This window comes from Mastigoproctus giganteus, chromosome 5, assembly GCF_048544385.1.
Source record: "Mastigoproctus giganteus isolate SK-2022 chromosome 5, ASM4854438v1, whole genome shotgun sequence".
Taxonomy (NCBI): domain Eukaryota; kingdom Metazoa; phylum Arthropoda; class Arachnida; order Uropygi; family Thelyphonidae; genus Mastigoproctus; species Mastigoproctus giganteus.
This window is the reverse complement of record NC_143579.1, coordinates 217,351,639-217,371,892: the sequence shown is the minus strand read 5'-3', so window position 1 is coordinate 217,371,892 and position 20,254 is coordinate 217,351,639. Positions and strand designations below refer to the sequence as shown.

At 36.5% G+C, this 20,254-nt stretch overlaps 1 protein-coding gene across 5 annotated transcripts in view; it reads right to left on the bottom strand.

Annotated features, from left to right (window-relative positions):
- The window catches only part of Hem (Nck associated protein 1 Hem), a 244,909-nt gene that overhangs the window by 10,239 nt on the left and 214,416 nt on the right, over positions 1-20,254 (bottom strand). For all 5 annotated transcript variants that reach the window (XM_090373716.1, XM_090373719.1, XM_090373718.1 and 2 more), the window contains 2 exons: positions 19,610-19,694; positions 9,702-9,812 (listed from right to left, as the gene is read on the bottom strand). In XM_090373716.1, coding sequence (XP_090229842.1) covers positions 9,702-9,812; positions 19,610-19,694 — 196 coding nt within the window. The remainder of the gene's footprint in view (positions 1-9,701; positions 9,813-19,609; positions 19,695-20,254) is intronic.

Sequence of the window (20,254 nt, the reverse complement as noted above, 5' to 3'; positions counted from 1 at the left end):
AAAAACATCAACTTACATGGCGAAATCCATCTGGCAAGGACTCAGCAATCCTGGACTACATTTTGATCAATGCCAGATTTCGCTCATCACTCATGGACGTTCGTGCCATGAGGGGACCTGATTGCGGATCTGATCACTACCTCATCCGGGCTAAGGTGCAGCTCAAATTACGGCATGCAAAAAGATCATCTCGGTCAGCCAAGCTGGACTGGAGGCAGCTAATGAATGCTGCCAACAAACAGGCATATCAGATCGCCCTATCCAACCGCTTCGAGATGCTGGCTGTGCCCGAGGATATAAATGAAGAAGAAAAGCAGATCTCTGATGCCATCCTGGAATGTGCCAAGCCCCTATGTCCACCTGCCCGACGTCGAACACAACCATGGATATCAGACGAGTGCCTCGACCTCGTGGACAAACGGAAACAGGCAAAGTTGGTCGACTTTGAACGGTACCGGCAGCTAAACCGAGAAGTCCGACAAAGAATGACAGCAGAAAGAGAAGCATACTGGAACCAAGTGGCAGACGATCTTGAAGTGGCGGCATCCAAAAACGAGTACCGCACTCTCTACCGCACCCTCAGATGTCTGAGTGGAAAGACCAAATTGACTAGTGACAACATCAAGAATGCTGATGGGACCTTCGTGCGATCACCATCCGAACGCCTGCAACGGTGGAGTGAATTCTTCAAAGCTTTTATAATCACGACCCACCTCAGGGACCGCCAGCAACAGCACTCTCGATCGACCCCCCTGAGGTCTCCATGGTCGATGTTGAGCCTACAGTAGAAGAAGTGAAAGCAGCCATACAATCCCTGAAGAATGGCAGGGCACCAGGAGTGGACCAAGTCACCACAGAAGCGATCAAAGCCGGGGGAGATGTACTGCTTCGCCGACTACACTCACTCCTCAAAACCATCTGGTGCACTGAACAAATTCCGTTAACATGGAGGAAAGCCATTATCGTACCGATCCACAAGAAAGGTGATAACCGGGACTGCAAGAACTACCGTGGCATCAGCCTCCTTTCCATCATCGGAAAGGTCTTTATGAAGATCATCCAGTCAAGACTGCAAAAACATCGCGAGCAAACCAGTCGAGAAGAACAGGCAGGATTTAGACCCGGGCGAGGATGCTGTGATCAAATCTTTGCCATTCGTCAGCTGATGGAGGAGAGGATCCGGTGTGGACAGCGAACCGTCATTGTTTTCATTGACTTTAAGTCTGCTTTCGACTGTGTTCACCGGCCTGCCTTATGGAAACTACTAGAGGTTGAACATGTACCTCGAAAAGTCATCACACTCCTCCAAACTGCATACAACGGTTTAACCAGACAGGTGCGCATCCAGAACGATTTATCTGAGGAATTTACCATCCAAACTGGAGTCCGCCAAGGGGATGTAGCCTCCCCGTTGCTTTTCAACATCGTGGTCGACGCCATTATGAGGCAAGCATTCAGAAACATACAGGGCATACAATATGACAAGGATCACTATGTGACTGACCTGATGTTTGCTGATGATAGTGCTATCCTTGCCGGTAACGACGCTGAAGCCACGGACATCCTCTACGACATTGCCCGCATTGCCCGGCCATACGGTTTGAAGATCAATGCTGGTAAGACAAAGGCCCTGACAACAGATGGGTCGCAAGCCACCATCTATCTCGAAGGCGTCCTGATCGAGCAAGTGCAGGACTTTAAATACCTTGGGTCGCTGGTCCAGGAGAAGAAAGTTGCATCCACCATGGAAATCCACAGCAGAATTGGACAGGCGGCCACTGCGTTCGCCTCGCTCAAATGGTGTCTGTGGAAGAGGACCAACATTTCCACAAAGACTAAAATCCGACTCTTCCGGACTTTGATCCTGCCCATTCTTCTTTACGGATCGGAAACATGGATTTGTCTCAAGTTAGATTTGAACAAACTTGAGGTATTCCAAATGCGATGCCTGCGGCAGATCTTGGGCATCTCTCTTCGCGACCGCATCACTAATGATACCATCCGCGCCAGATGCCAACAGCAACCAACCATTGCCGACCAAATCCAGAAGCGAAGGCTCAGATGGTTTGGCCACGTATGTAGAATGGGCACGAACAGAATACCATCCACACTCCTTTGGAGACAACGACCCACCCAATGGAGCATCCAACGGACCGCGCCTAGGAAAACGTGGGCCAAGCAAGTGGAAGATGACTTGAAGAGCCGACATCTCGACCTTAACCAGGCCAGGACTGAAGCCATGGATCGTAAGGTATGGAAGAACATCACAGAGCAAGTCCGAAACCCTGCGGCACCTACAGCAGCATACTGGTTGCGTGGCCAACCGCCTCCCCCAGCTGCCAGCTAAGGACCAAAGAAGAAGAAGAAGAATAGTAATATTACTGTATACCTTATACACATGACAAACATTGTCGTCCATGGTGGATATGCTTGCACTGCTGCTTATCTTGAACAAGTGTCCTACGATTGACAAAGGCAATGGTAGGATGGTATCCCCAGAAATAACACTTAGTTTCTGTCTTTATAGAGACATTTTGTGTTTTATTAATTTATTATGGTATATTGTTCCTTCCTTCCACAATACAGTCAGTCATCATATAGCACAATAGTTGTGTTTCTAGAAACCCTTGTGCAATGCAAAATCGTGCAATATAAACAACAGGCTCTATGGGAAAAATAGGGTTAGGGGCAGAACACCCAAGATTGAACACATTTGTAACCAAACACAATAAACTATTACATAATAAAATATTGCTAATGCTTTTGCTTCTATTGTTGGCAAACTTGTTCATTGTTTGATTTTCAATCCAAACAGATGACAGCCATTCCATCTCTTCCAATTCTTTGTGTCTTGATCTAATGGATTTTAATTACAGTTTGAGTTGTTCCTGTTATGAAAGTTGCTTTTATTTTCTCTGCATTCTTTCTAATCCTCGGCGTTGCCTCATTTAGGCCTGTAGCACGTGCAATATCACATGGTCTTTCATTTCGCTCAAAGCGTTTCACATTTTTTCTCTATCGACAGAGGCGGACTGGCCATAGGCCTTACCAGGGAAACCCTGGTGGGCCGGAGGCCAGTGTGATTTTGGCCATAAACACTCTAGAAATACATGAGGCTGCTACAAATTTTCCCGGGAAAGAATTTTTGACCCAGTCCGCCTCTGTTTATCGATATTGCTTTTCTTTCTCTCTGAATCTGTAGTGTCTTCACCAGGACTCTTCCTCTTCACACCTTTTAAGAATTTTACTCATTTTTAGGGAATGAAGCACAATTACAAAATGAGGAGGCATGCTTGATACACATAAACAAAGTTGCACGTGTAGCAACTGAATAAACAACACTGTAAAGGCAGAGAAACACACTATTAACACCTCATATTTTACTAAAGCACATTTCTGGGGGTTGCTACCATAAAACAATAAAAACAATTTCCAGTTGTATTCCTGCTGGTGGAATCTGTTACAAACGGGTAGTAAACTGGATCTAATTACATTTGCGATAATACCGATAGCTGGAATTGTGTGGTTTTTATATTCTTATGATGAAATGTGTTTCCCCTTCACTGATATAAAAAACAAATACATTTTCAGAATCTTCTCTTCATTCCTATCGTGTTGCATTCAGTTGGGGTGATTCTGCGCTCGACTGCCATTTCTCATAAACACAAAGGCGAATCGTGCATAAGCGAATTCGGTTCGTGTTATATATCGTTCCCCTATTTATATATCGTGTTTGATCGAATTTGTGTAGTGTAAACACGTGTTATACGAGGACTGACTGTACATCCTTTGGGACCCTCTTAAGGGGTTCACTAATTGAGAAACCCTGGTCCATGGGGAACTATTGGACACATCTCCTGTCTAAGCTGTCAGCAGATTTTGTGAGATATCAACTAAATAAGTTTATAAATAGGGGTGTTATGTAAATGTTCTATTTCTAAGTTTTTGTTATTACCATTACCTGTGACAAATAAATCAAAGTAAAAAGCTAGTCAACATCATTCTTTCAATGATTTATACATCAAATGTAGATCTGTTACCCAAATAAAATGTTCATTATTATTTTGTTTATGAATATAAACTCTTCACTCTTTACTGAATATATAAGAACTTTGTAAAAAGAAAATTCTTTTTTTGTTTTTGTTTTTCATAATTTTATACATTTTCATGTTATGATATCGAGGGTTTAGTGTCAAACAATGTTAACTATAAAATTACATTTCTGTTTTGAGACAACTTTAATTTTACTTTGTACAAATAACAATGCATATCATGTCACAGAACTGTATCTCTCTAGTACTTTACAAGTTAGCTTGAGCTATAAGCACATTTCTAGAAAACCAAAAAAATGTCAAATGAAATTTTTTTGGTTAATTATCAAAACTTTTACTACAAAATGATTTTGTAGTTAATGCTGTTTGATACTAAACCCATGATATAGCCTATTTGCAGTTCCCATGTGTTACACTTTGCACATTTTTTCACATGGTTTAATCATAATTCATATAAAATCAATAATGAAACAAGCAACTGCAGCTAATTTATGTGTATATAAATACCGAAGTTATGCAGTGCACACTTGTGAAATTAATAACGGCACTGAAAATGAAGTCTAATCAATATAATTTTTTTGTGTTGAACTAGTGGTCTCATAATTGCATTAATTTTAATTTGTAAACATTGTTCAAGAAAATTAAACTTTCTTTGCTATGCTTTTTAAAATAAAAATGCAAGTGGCATGTTAGTTTTTATAAAGTGGGTGTGGGAAGAAGAGGGTCATGGTTCACTCTAAATTTAATATATCTCAATAAATAAAAAAATAAATAATAAAAAAAAAATAACAACAAATTAAATACATACAGGGTGTACAACAGTTAATTTACTTTTTTATTTGTATTACTTTTTAGATGAAATAATTAATCTGTATAAAAATGTTTGCATTTTATAGCTAAGGCAGAACTTAATCCTATGCGTTTCAGATATACAAGTGACAGACCAACATGGAAAATAAACAATTAAAACTAGATCAGAGAAAAATAATAACATGTGGGAGGAAAAGAGGAATCAAAAATGCCAAAAATGTTCAAGCCAACAGAGATGTCCACAGTTACCTAAAATATCAGCAAGGAAGTGGTCTCAAGAACTGTGCACAATTATTAATGAATAATATAGTTCCTGCAATATTTTTTGAATTATGAAGAGGTTGGGGGTGGAGAGTGCTTCATGCTTACATTTTATACCTGTGTAGAGTTATAAGACTAGAACAATGTCAGATTTACAGGCAAAAGTATAATGAATTAAAAATTGATATGTGTGCAACTGTATGATGAGCTGTTGAGAAATGATACTCTAATACTATTGTAGTGGGGTGAGGTAAAGTTCTGAATGGCTGAAGACTGATACATAACATAGAAAGTAGGAAAGTAAACAGATGATGAGAAAGTAGAAGGTTATGCAGAATTTTGAGCCTGAGAGAAAGAATATGGGAATGAAACAAGTATCAACCCCCAAGAATTTTACTCGAAGAAGGAGTGTGAAAACTAATGTACAATGATGTCTTGGAGTGAGAATATTAGATTATGCAATGGGTTTTAGGCCAGTTGAGGTAAGGGCCAAAGAGTCTGGCATAATTAATGAATTCTGTGGTCAAGGCATTTATAACAGATGTGTTACTGGCATCAAAGGGGTGGAAGATAGGAAAATGAACATAATAACATAATAATATAGGATGCCATGATGTACTTAAATACCATTTAAATTTTTTGGTTTCTTTGCAACCAATTACCACTGATCACAGAGAAATGTGGGTGCGATTACCCATGATCTTAAAGTGTTTTCAAATAGATTTTTCAAGAATTTTAAGCATAATTGTACTGATGGGCAACAGGGCAAAAATCTTTGGTTGCAGCAGTTGTTTAAAGATGGGGCACCACTTCAGTCCCAATAATTGCCAAATCTAGGAAAATATATAACTCAAGGTAAGAATTTGGTTAAACATGTTAGTTTGTCAGACAGGATAACTGATGGGCCAGACACAAAAGATGGAAATTTAGTCAATAAAGGGAGTTGCATAAATGGAAGGGAAAGGGGGAAGAGAAGGTGACTACCAATAATATTTATGAATTCTTTGTTGTTGTTTTGTTTATTTGGTTTTTAGGAGCATTAGCAACTAAGGCCATATTGCTCCAGGATATGCAGTGGTCATTCCCTGACCTTTCCGCATCCTCTGTATTTGGTGGTGACTGGCTTGAACCCCGGTCTAATCAAGAAGCGTGCGCTACGCACTGCTGCTCCTTCCCACCTGGCTACGAAGGCGTCTGAATTCTTTGTGATAAGACTGGCTACCTAAGAGCATCCAAACAAAATGGAGGGGGTGAGATGCCACAGCTGAGAAATGAGCTGTTGTTTGCTTTTTCCCCAAAGCAACCAAGGCTATGAAACATCAATGTATTGTACTCTGTATTTATAGGCTGGTTTTCTTGTTTTGCTTGATGAAAAACCAAGTTTCTTGTGGGTATGCAACTCTCAACCAAATTCAATTAACTTAGCCCATAAAAATTCCTTCCATCTTGATGGGATTGGAACCCAAGCTTTTTGCACATTGTGCAAAAGGAGGCAATCACAACCACTGTGCTACCCACCAGGATCAATAAGCAAATAATGTAATTAATCTAGGAAGGGAGGTCACGGTGGTTGGATATGTTAGCAGAGTCATTAATAGAAAGTATGGAAAACTCTTTGTATGCATCTTGCCTTGAGAAGCCAACAAATAAAGTAGCTGAAAAAGAGATGAAAGCCTCTTTGTGATGTCCAAGCTTCCTTCTGGCGACATTTTAACCCTGTAGAAACTTAACCATTATAATAACAAGATTAAAAAAATTAAGTCATTGTGGGACATATCAGAACTAGCTCTAAGATAAATGGATTGTGCATTCTCTCAAAGGTTACGTATCTTCTTTGATAAACAAGTAACCAGGAGACAGACTTACTTACCTCGCTATGTTAAAGAAGTGATTGCAGCTGATAAATGGAAGACTTCTAAGGAATCCTGCTGTGTTCTATCCTGTCAGAACTAGAATTATGTTGTAGCATAAGCAAAACTTTTATTTCATAATTTGTTTCAAGGCATGGTGTGAAGGTTTTTCAGGAGTTAAAATATCATGTGAACTTTAAGGGTGACTTATAGCACCCACATTAAAAACCTGTTAACTTTGGAAATATATATATATATAAAAAAGGATGGAGTTCTTTTGAAGTGCAGTGGCAGACAAAAAAACTGCATCACCTTAAAAAGAGCAACACGTAACGAAACGTATAAGACATTATTTGATTACAGTCATTTTGTTTGTCACAAAGCAAAGGTATTGTGTCAGATAATGCTTCTATTGCATCAGCCGTTTCTATAAATATGGAAAGGTATACATGCTCATTAGTATCCTGTTTTGTGGAGGTGTAAGCATGGCACCAAGAAAAAAAAATTGTAGCTGTTGCTTTGTCACAGGAAGGGCTTTCTCGCGTGCTAGCACTGATAAAATAGGCTGCCACCAGTCAACAGTATACTGAAATTAAAGCGTGAAACCGGTGATGTGAAGAGAAGACCTGGATCAGGCCGTAAGAGAGTGACTATGCCTTCCCAAGATCGATATTTGAAACAGCTATGCCCTTGTAATTGCCATGCTAGTGCTCCTGATCTAAAACTGGATTTTGAGATGGTCTCTGGTGTTGAAACAAGTGCATGAACTATCCAGATAGCTTTTGGAATTTGGTCTACATGCCTATCAGCCCAAGAAGAAACCTTTGTTAACCCAACAAATGAAGAAGCGACTTACTTTGACTAAAACGCATTTTTCATGGACAAAAGAGCAATGGGACACTGTCATCTTTTCTGACGAATCGAAATTCAACCTGCATGGCTTGGATGGGAAGTGATAGATCAGAAGATGAAAATTGGAGGCATACCATCCTGACTGTAAAGTTCCACGCCAGTCAGATGGTCTGGGGATGCATAACAAGCAAAGGGGTGGGGCGAATTAAGCTTATTAACGGAACGGTGAATGCAGAAACCTACACTGCTATCTTGGAGGAGTGCCTGAAACCCGTTATTAGGGATTACCACAAGACGTCCAAACTGCATTTTTAAACAAGACTCAGCACCTTGCCACACAGCAAAATTGGTAAGTTTTATGCTATTTAGACTTAATGATGAGTTTTTCTTCTTGTCTCACAAGGGTTAAAATATACTTACACCAATGTGTTCCCTAGTTTTTCTCCCTTACGGTGCAGTCATACCTCAGAAATGCTTGCATTACAATGTTGGACTGGCCCGGCAAGTGCAGATTTGAACCCTATTGAAAAGTGTTGGTACATAATGTCGTCTAAAATTGCTCAGAAGAAGCCAACAAGTAAGATTCAGCTGCAGGAGAGCATTGTAAGGGTGTGGTACCAGGAAATTGGGCAACAGTATATCCAGAAGTTAACTAACTCTATGCCAGATCGTGGCAAGGTTGTAATTGTAGCTTGAGGAACAACAATAAAATATTCAGGACTTATTTTGCTGATTTACAGTACATAATACTATTACGTTAACTTGTCATTTCAGTTTGTACACGTGAATGCAATAAAATGTATGTTTGGTTGTCATGATTGCCATTTGCATGATTTCTCATATTTCCATTAATTACGCATTTTACCCTTTGGGAAGATATTTATGGCAATTAGGTATATCAGGTGGAGTGTTTTTATTGGATTTCATTCACAGAGATATATATCTATATATCCCATTTAATAAAAGCATTTCAAAAATTTCTGCAACCCACAATGCAGAGCAAAACACATTCTTTGCAAAATTCATAAGTGATGCAGTTTTTTTGTCCGCCACTGTATGTAACAGAAAATTCAGAGGCTTTCTCAAACAAGAAGTCTATTTATGCTGTTTGTTTGTTATTTGTTTTTTAGGAGCATTAGCAACTAAGGCCATATTGCTCCGGGGATATGCGGTGGTCATTCCCTGACCTTTCCGCACCCTCCATATTTGGTGGTGACGGGCTCGAACCCCGGTCTAATCGAGAAGCATGTGCTACACACTGCTGCTCCTTCCCACCTGGCTATGGAGGCACCTGTCTGTTTATGCAAGGTATAAAAAATTTGTGTATCTAGCACGAATTTCTGTGCCTGTAGGGTGTACTTCGGTGATAAGTTTCATTGTAATAAATTTAAAAGGTTGTTAAATTTTCAATTATAGTAATCCTGCATACCCAAATAAAGGATGTATATATATATATTTTTTAAACTGACAGCCAATATCACAAAAGGACAGACACACTTCTAAGCAATATATGTGCAACGGATACTTTCCCTTTGGCAGAATATTTCAGCTTAAATATTATATAGGGAACTTTTTAGTGAATGAAATTTATTAAGTTTTTCATGATAAGTTTATGATTTGTGGTCTCACAATCTTAAAGCATAGATCTATATGATTTATGATTTTTGTTTGAGGTAATCTGAAAGAAAAAATGTGCTAATGTAACGTTTGCAAAGAAAACAATAAAATAACACCACAGACTACTGCCAAATAGAAAGTATCTGACAAAGCTTCCAAAGAAGGCAGATTTTGCTATATGTACACAAATTCTAATTATTAAAAGTTAGCAATTCAAGCAGTCCATGCTATGCAATTTATAATTAGCATAATTTTTCACCTTCTAGAGCAGCCTTGTAATATGAACCTTCATTCCTTGCAAGTTTAGGTAAGGAAACAGCTACAAATACCATTAGCAAACAAGCTATTTGATATTCATCTTCACCGAGCTCTGCGATATAAGAAAATTTCTTATATTTTAAGATAATTTACATTAAAAAAATGAATAAACAATCTGAATGCTTATTTATCATGCATAAAAACAATGAATGCTTATCAGCTAGAATTATCTTACTTAAATTACTTGAAAAAAGTACATTTTATTGCTCAATCAATCTAGATATTTTTATGAAATCTGTTATTTTTATCTGGGCGTAAAAAAAAATTTAAGTACTCCACGTGGGAGTAATATAATATTGAATTACAATTTTTGGATTTAGCTTTCATCATACTGGAGTCAGTGACATGCACACTCATTCTTCAAAAACTAATAATAATAATAAATAAAAAAAAACTGTGATGACAATAACAGATGAGACATCCATTTCTTTCCATGATAGTAAAATGGTGTTGTCACTCATCTGGAAAGGTACGAGTTCAAGCCCATTAGTAGCGTAGCAATTTTTAATCATAAGTAGTCTATAAGCTAACTCCAATCTATCAAGATTGGAGTTAGCTTATAGGCTACTTAGTATGAATGAGTAAGTGGATCTCTACTTCCTTGGTCTGGTGAATTATTATAATTTTTTTTTAGTCCATACAAAATGAAAATGGGCCCATAAACATACATGTACAGACAAAATACACATTGCTCATATTAGAATTAGTCACTCAACTATGAAGGAGGAAGAGTTCAGTATGACAGCAATCATATTGTTCCCCCTAGGCACAACTGCCACTGTGGGTAAATAATGAAGATGATTATAAATAACTGCTTCCAAAAGACTTCAGCAATAACAGTATTATGGTCCATTGAAATGATACTATTTACTCCAAGAGCTGAAAACAGCCAAAGCATCCAAAAAGCCAAATGTATGTAGGTTGCACTTTCATTTTGGCCAATGAAAATCACTGTAGAAGGACATGTGTGAGTAATTTAGGGTTAATGCTTACCATAATATTATTATTGCTGAAGTATTTTGGAAGCAGTTATTAAAAATCATCTTCATTATTTATCCACAATTGCAGTTGTGCTTAGGAGAAACAATTTGATTACCTTTACTTCACCAATCAATTTTTTTTATGAAGAATAGGCAAGAAATAGTTAAAAAAAAAACAAAAAAAAAAAAAAACAAAAAGAACAGGATTTTATTTTTAATTCAGTGTATTGTATAATATTCAGTATAAAATACAATACACTGTATCAAAAAACAATACACTGTGCATTTAGTGTATTGTTTTTTGATCTTATTATACAATACAGTGTATTGTATAATAAGATCAAAAAACCTCATTAGAAACAACAGCCTTGCTATCCAAGACTGTTGTTTCAAAAAAATAAAAAGAAAAAATTGGACTGTGAATGACAAAAAAAAAAAAAAAAAAATAAAAATAAATAAATAAACTTTCCCCATAGCAGAAGTGATATACATAGGATGTTTCAAAATTATGTATACAAACTTTAAAAACTTATCTTTAATGAATAAAAACAAATTTTTTTTATAACAATAAAACTTTAATTGTTCAAAATGCCCTCCATCAGCATTAATGCATCAGCGGCATCTGTCTTCAACAGATCTTCATACTGAAATGCACAAATCAGGTGAAATGTTTTCTGCTTCTTTTTGAATTTTTTAATTCCTTCATCATTCTAAAAACACTTGTATGGTTTAAACCTAGCTCTTGTGAACACAGTCTTGTTGATTTTCTTGAGGTGCACAAGATTGCATTTCTTACAGCTTCAATGTTTTCATAACTTCTTGATGTCCTCTTCCTGCCACATTCTTAGTTATTAATATTCTGAATGGTTCCATGCTCCTCAAATTTATCCCGCAAACAAGTAATTAAATGTGTGGGTGGTTTTGTTCCATATTGTGATTTCTAAGCATGCTGAACTTCATTGACATTTTCATATTTCCAAGACCATTTTATAATTGCCTTTCTTTCTTCAAAACTTAGTTGGATACTCTCCATTGTTTTAGAGGTATCTATAAAATAAAACAAAAATTAAATTATTGTAAAAAAATTGCCTATTTTTAAGCTACAAAATGAGTTTAAGAAACTTAATTGGCGCATATTGTTCATTAAATATAAAATTTTAAAGTGTATATTCATAATTTTGAAACACCCTATGTATGTATATATATATATATTGGTCGATTTTATTTAATTAAATGGTATTTATCTGTAGGGAATTAGGTGTATATGGACCAAGCTACCAAGTTAGTAAAAGTAAACTAGCTTTAGCCTGGTTGGCCTATATAACTTTATATTAATGAAATGGATATAGGCCACCCAGGCTAAAGCTAGTTTACTTTTACTAACTTGGTAGCTTGGTCCATATACACCTAATTCCCTATGAATAAATATCATTTAATTAAATAAAATCGACCAATATAATTTCACGCACGTATAATGTCTAATTTAATTGCCCTATGTACAATAGCATTAATGTTGCACAACTGACAAATACCTAATACTGTAAACTTTACCAGATATCATTATTATAATCTTTAATAAGAACACAATATATATATATATATTTACAGTTAAACTTTTTCAATTAAGAATTAATTACAAGGATCAAAAGTGCATATTACATTGGAGGAATACAATTCATACTTATGTGATTCTAATAAATATTTAAATTCATAAGCCTTCTTGTTTTTGGTGAATCAAAGAAACTGGCATGCCAACTAATGGTTCCAAGTATTTAGAAGTTTTCATTTCTATAAATGAAAACTCTAAGAAGTCCATACTCATTCAGAAAATTCACTTATGAAAGGATTAATTGCTCATTTACATTTGTATCTTTTCTTGTCACTTATTAATTAAAAATTTCACAACAAAATTAACAAATGATAAGTGTAATAGTATTGTAATTTTTTCATCATTACTGAGTTTAAAATCAGCATGGTAGCACTGTACATTTAAATATTAAATTGAACTAGTTTAGTCATTTTCTTAAATGAAAACAAAATTTGTAATTTTTAGGGTTTTGGGTCGTTCTGGTTATGGGCAGGGCTCAACAAGCACAGTTACCATGGTCTCCATGGCACAGGATATCTGGCTTGCCAAGTAACATTTTACAAGTAAGACTAGCAGCAGCGAGGTTGAATGATAATTCTCTGTTTTAAGTCACTGCAATCCATCTGGAAAATCTTGCAAGGACTGATGAAAATTTCAACAAAAGTACAATACAATGGCATTAGCATGGATGTAAAAACAACAGCATTATTTGAAGAAATGTGGTGAAAAATAAATAGCCCGACGAAATCATATCTGGCTTACGTTAGGATATCAGTAAAATTAACTGGAAAGCATTTTGAAATTAGTTTCTTATATCAAAATTGATGTCTTTTTTGAAGGACATATCACATATATATAAATCATAGCAGAAAAAACTAAATAAATATTCAAAGGTTGTTAATTATTGAAAAATTTAAAATTTAAGTGAAAACATATGTTCTTCATTTTATGTATTTTTCATAAGCCTTCTTGTTTTTGGTGAATCAAAGAAACTGGCATGCCAACTAATGGTTCCAAGTATTTAGAAGTTTTCATTTCTATAAATGAAAACTCTAAGAAGTCCATACTCATTCAGAAAATTCACTTATGAAAGGATTAATTGCTCATTTACATTTGTATCTTTTCTTGTCACTTATTAATTAAAAATTTCACAACAAAATTAACAAATGATAAGTGTAATAGTATTGTAATTTTTTCATCATTACTGAGTTTAAAATCAGCATGGTAGCACTGTACATTTAAATATTAAATTGAACTAGTTTAGTCATTTTCTTAAATGAAAACAAAATTTGTAATTTTTAGGGTTTTGGGTCGTTCTGGTTATGGGCAGGGCTCAACAAGCACAGTTACCATGGTCTCCATGGCACAGGATATCTGGCTTGCCAAGTAACATTTTACAAGTAAGACTAGCAGCAGCGAGGTTGAATGATAATTCTCTGTTTTAAGTCACTGCAATCCATCTGGAAAATCTTGCAAGGACTGATGAAAATTTCAACAAAAGTACAATACAATGGCATTAGCATGGATGTAAAAACAACAGCATTATTTGAAGAAATGTGGTGAAAAATAAATAGCCCGACGAAATCATATCTGGCTTACGTTAGGATATCAGTAAAATTAACTGGAAAGCATTTTGAAATTAGTTTCTTATATCAAAATTGATGTCTTTTTTGAAGGACATATCACATATATATAAATCATAGCAGAAAAAACTAAATAAATATTCAAAGGTTGTTAATTATTGAAAAATTTAAAATTTAAGTGAAAACATATGTTCTTCATTTTATGTATTTTTATTGCAGGCAGAATGGTTCCACATTGGAAAACAAGCCAGTAGCTTACCATTTATAATTATTATTATTTTTTTTTATTTATTTATTTTTAATGAACACACCAAACACGACCGGTACTAGAACCTATTTTATTTGGTACCGTGCAGGAGGGCTGAAGGTTGAGAAGATGAAAGAAGATACTTGTTGACATTAGACTTGAATTTCTATAGATTGTAGTTTTCAGGAAATATGTATGACGGAAGGTTGTTCCAGAAAGTTGAATGAATAAATGAGGAAGAAGAAGAAAAGTTGGTTCTGTGAGTTTGAAGTTGGATAGTAAAAGGATGTTGACTGGTTGTGTCACATGTTTGGACTGCTTTGGAAGAGAGAGCGGGAATTGTAAAAGCCAGTTCAAAAGAACAGTGCTCATGGAAGTATCTACAGAAAAGGCATGCAGCAGAAACAGAACATTTATGAGACAGAGAGCGGAGAGATTCTGTTAGAGGTGAGTCATTAATTAGCCTAAATGCTCTCTTTTGAATGGAATCAAGAAGCCTGAGAGAGGTTTTGGGGGCACCGCCCCAGATGCAGGAACAATATTCCATAGTAGGGCATATTTGCGATTTGTACAGAGCAAACAGCTGTTTGGAAGAAAAGTAACACCGATTGCAAAAGAGAAAACCCAGTTTTTTAGATGTAGAAGAAGCAATATGTAATGTGCTTATGTCAAGAGAGAGATTAGAAGTCAGGGTAATCCCCAGTAGAGATATATGATCTTGCCTAGAAATCAGTGTCATCAAAGATAAGCATAGGAGCAAAGGAATCCTTTTTGCAAGATATAAGACAACTGAGTTTTAGGAGGATTGAAATCAACTAAGTTATCTTTGTCCCATTGGAGAATTACCTGAAGATCACCGTTTAAGGAATTGGTAGTGGATATTTGAGAAGTTGAAGCTGTTTGTGCAGGGCACGATTTCTTAAACTGGAAAGTGGAATGCGATGTGCTATCATCAGAAAAACTATGGATAGGATTTCTAGTCAATGGAAGGTCATTAATATACAAGGGAAAAGAGTGGAAGAAAGAACTGAACCTTGGGGAACATCAGCATTAGTGAGAAGTTATGACAGAAAGCCATCAACCATCACCCACAGTGAGTGGTCAGAGAGAAAACTGGATACCCAATTACAAAAACAGTTGGCAAACCATAAGATGGAACCTTATTTAGAAGACCTTTATGCCAAACATGATCAAAAGCCTTTGAAATGTCAAGAGCAACTGCTTGAGTTTCACCAAACGTTTTCCATTGAATTTGTCCACAGATGAGTAACATAAGCCATAATACCACCACTCGATCAACATTGACAGAATCCACACTGGTGATCATAGATAGTTTAAGAGTTGGCTGTTAACTGATTTCTCCATTACTTCCCTTTTCAGGAATTGTCTGGAGAATTTCCAAGCAGAAAGGGAAAACACATTTGGAATAAGAAAGTGAAAAAAGGTGACACAGAACAACAAGCAGTAAGTTCAGGAGCACAGGTTTTAAGAACTAGTGAAGAAATATTATCAGGACCTAGAGCTTTCTTAGCACTGAGATTGTTTAAAATCCTTCTGACATCCTTTTGAAAGAAGACCACAGGAACCATGGAATGGAGTGTACTGGGAATTGTAGGCGGTGATTTACCAAGATCATTAAAACATGAGTTGAAAGAAAAGTAGGATGCTAGCAGGTCAGCTTTATCTTTGTCTGAGGTGGCAACAGAATCTTACTTAGAAGCTCTTTATGCCAAACACGATCAAAAGCTTTTGAAATGGCTTTGAGGTGGGAATAGAGACTGGAATGCTCGACTACCATTTGGACAAGAAGCAATTTTTCTACTCTTAACCTGTTCGAAATCTAGTTTGGAGTGATTAATAACTGCTTTACAATTGTTGCAAGCTTTGGTGTAGGCAGAAAATGAACTTGGAAATTTGGATACAAGCCAATTGTGATATGCAACACTTATCTTGAACAGCCTTAGCACATTTATTGGAAAACCAAGGTTTGAATAAAGTATGAGATTTTAAGGTGGAGTACGGAAAAAAGGATTTCATCCCTCCAAGAATAATTTCACTGACACGATCTGAGCAAACATTGTTCAGATTTGAAACAATAATCTGACCAAGGAAAAGAAGAAAAGAAATCTTGCAGATCATCCCAATTTGCATTCTTGTAATGCCAAAAAAGACAAGGTTGAGAATGGCCACAAGAGAAAGGCTCCATTGGAGAAGAGTTGTTGCTGTTGTTATTTAGTTTTTAGGAGCATTAGCAACTAAGGCCATATTGTTCCGGGGATATGCGGTGGTTATTCGCTGACCTTTCCGCATCCTCCGTATTTGGTGGTCACAGGCTCGAACCCCAGTCTAATCAAGAAGCATGAGCTATGCACTGCCACTCCTGCCCACCTGGCTACAGAGGCGCCTACTTGGAGAAGAGACCATTACCAAGTTGTGATCTGAGGTGCTTAGAAACCCCCCCCCCCCTCTCTCTCTCTCTCTCTCTCTCTCTCTCTCTCTCTCTCTCTCTCTCTCTCGCTCTCTCTCTCGCTCTCTCTCTGACCGTAAGGGCATTGGCTGCACGGTTAGGATTGTCTAGTGTTCTGGTAGGTAAATGAACACTCTGTATGAGGTCATTAGTAATTGCGAAAGCCTCAGCATTACCAGTTGGGCCTATGGACTAGAAAATGGAAACCAGCTTGAGTTGTGAATGTTAAAATTACCAAAGAAAATTACCTCACTGTTAGGAAAGTTTTACTGAAGAAAGTAAAATTTCAAAGAGAGGAATTCAAAGAGTTTCAAGTGATTAGAGAAGTTGGGAGAATGATAGAGGCAAAAGATGAATTTGAAAGAAATGTGGTAGAGAGATTTAAGCTAGAGAAGATTAAAAAGAGGAGATTCCAAATTACTAAGTCTCTGACAGGGATTATCAGAATTGATATATACACACGTACCACCTTTGAAGCAAAAGGAATCATGTGAATAATTTGGACAACCAGGATGATAACTGGAAATAAACATCGTTGGGATTGGAACTGAGATGACATATTTGCAAAAATAAGAGAAAGTGTTTCGGAGGCTTCGATCTATTCAGAGATAAGTTTGTTCTATTAATTTGACAATTCGTGATGTATTCAGTAGTAAGAAAAGGTGGGGAGGACATGCCTGTATGAAGTAAGGAAATTTTTGAATATGGTGTACACATGGCAAGAATATATAATATTGGTGTAAATACACCAGCTTACCCAAAAATTTAACTACATAAGTAGTGTAACGGCATCGTTTGATTTTATCTCATATTGTGGCTACCTTCACAACAAGATACTAGGTATTGCACTACTTTGAATAAATAACAATCCTCTAGTAGAGGAGACTACTGTTATTATTCTCAGTGGGCACCACCACCCAGATGCATTTTGGAGCTTGTTCACTCACTCATCGGTGGGTGGGCAAGTACCCTGATAACGCAGACGTGCCATCACGGTTGCGAAGTTAATTCCACAATATGAGAGAGATGCCAAATGGTGAAGATAATGATAATATTTTGAAGACTAAATGCACAAGGCATAATATGTTATAGGTGAAATTAACTATATAATATTGGTGTAAATACACCATAGTTTACCCATAAATTTAACTACATAAGTAGTGTAATGGCATCGTTTGATTTTATCTCATATTGTGGCTACCTTCATAACGAGATACCAGGTATTTAGACTGATATTATATAGTTAATTTCACCCATAACATATTATATGCCTTGTGCATTCAGTCTTCAAAATATTATCATTATCTTCACCATTTGGCATCTCATATTGTGGAATTAACTTCGCAACCGTGATGGCATGTCTGCATTATCAGGGTACCTGCCTTCCCACTGATGAGTAAGCCAACAAGCTCCGAAACGCATCTGGGTGATGGTGCCCACTGAGAATAAATAACAGTAGTCTCTACTAGAGAAGCATTATTTATTCGAAGTAGTGCAATACCTGGTATCTCGTGAAAGTAGCTACAATATGACATAAAAATCAAACAATGCAGTTACACTATTTACGTAGTTAAATTCATGGGTAAACTATGGTGTATTTATACCGATATTATATAGTTAATTTCACCCATAACATATTATGCCTTGTGCTTAGGTCTTCAAAACATTGCAAGAATCTACCCCAGCTCCTTGGCCTCGACAATGTCCCTACATACACACTACTTGGACTCCCTCCAGTCTCTATCTAGCAGAGTACAGGCAGCGAGATTACACACTAGCTGACCCAGAAGCCTCCTAGAGAATTACCAATAAGTTTGGTCCGGTGGACTATCTAGCAGCCGGCCTGCAAACACTGTTTTAGAGCTGTACCCTTGAAAGATTAGATCTGGCCAGGATCCATGACAACCTCAAAAGACACCAATACTGCGAGTGGGGGGGGGGGGTTTGCTGGACACTAAACATGGGTTCCACTGCTTCAATCCTCCACTAAGCAAAGTGGTGGTATTGCATTGGTTGACGAGAGTCATCTACCACCTAGTATTGCCTGGTAACAGAAAATTCCTCAATGTGGTGTGGGCATCACACCCCGATCCCTACTTAAGTTTGTGCAAGTATTGAAATATGGCACCTAGCATGCTGGAGGTGACCTCCAGCATGCTAGATACCATATTTCAGCACTTGCACATGGGAGTTATACCCAGTTACTAACAGTCCCACCATCATGAAGGTGCAAGCAAAAGATTTGGCTGTCACACACTGACTGCACTTTGTCGAAATTAGTTAGGTCCACTTGACTTGAATGTTACTAGAATATCAGTTCCATCAGCGTTTTAGACTTCCAGGTAGCAAGCCCAGCTGGCATATCTGAGAGAATGTCTGTAACAGCCTATAAAAACAAAATTAATCATGCAAAAGAATTTAATAGCTTTTAATTTTTATTGAGTTTAAATATGAACAGACCATCTAATATCATAGTGTGAGGCTGACTGATATTGGCTGCTTTGAGAAGTTGGCATTACGTGAATTTAATGCTAATACACATGTATAGACTGTATTTTCCTCTCATCTGGTGATTCAAGTTTACTGCGTAATGGTTGTTTTTTGTACAGCATCTCCTTAGTCCCCCCCCCACCATAGGGAAAATACTTTCTGGCAGTGGCAACCAGATAATGAACAAATTTGTCGAGAGCAGGCTATGGGCAAACATTTTATGTTTAATCTGAATCACTTTAATGCATAAATGTATTTCTACTTAATTCTTTCAAGTGCTTGCTATATAAGTTGTTGCACATCAGATTGCTAATTTTTGTGAGATAACTGAAAGTGATAGAGAAGTTTTCTATTTACCACAGACTACTAATTACTGTTGCCTAGAAAAATAATTATCACAACTTGGACCTTTCCTTTATAAAACTATATAAGTCATTTTAAAGATCATGCCTAACAGAACATTACATTCTAGGCTACTGAATAAAAGTACATACCACTTTTTTGAGACTTTAAAGCAGATACAAGAGCAGGGTCTACTTTGCATGGAAGTCCAGCGGCAGATGCCATCTCACTAACAATCTATACAAAATTTTATTTAATTATTTTCTTCAGCAGTTTAAAAATGTTACATATATGCCACAAATATGAAATCAATGTTTTTATATTAATATACAGATTAAAAAATGAAAAAAAAAATTATAAGTGGATAAAATTTAACTACATGTAATATTAATTGTAGGTACATTATTTTGTCAGAGAAGAAATTACAAAAACAGATCAAGTCTAAATCTATACAATATCTAATGCTTATCTCTGCCTTAAAATTCAGCATTTAGAAATTTTTTAGAAGGTAATTCACTAATTCAAAACCATACACCACAAATTTCATTATCCATTCTGTATATCCATTATAATTCACACTTTGACATATCCACTTGACGTTGCAATTAACTTACATGTAAAGAAACAATTCCTAACATGTTTCTTCTTCTTACTATTATTATCAAATTATTATCCTTTACCAAAGCTCCAACAGACAATTTCTTGTTTTATTTCTAATTAGCTTATCCTTTATAAAATTTCCTTATCCTTTATAAAAACAGATCAAGTCTAAATCTATACAATATCTAATGCTTATC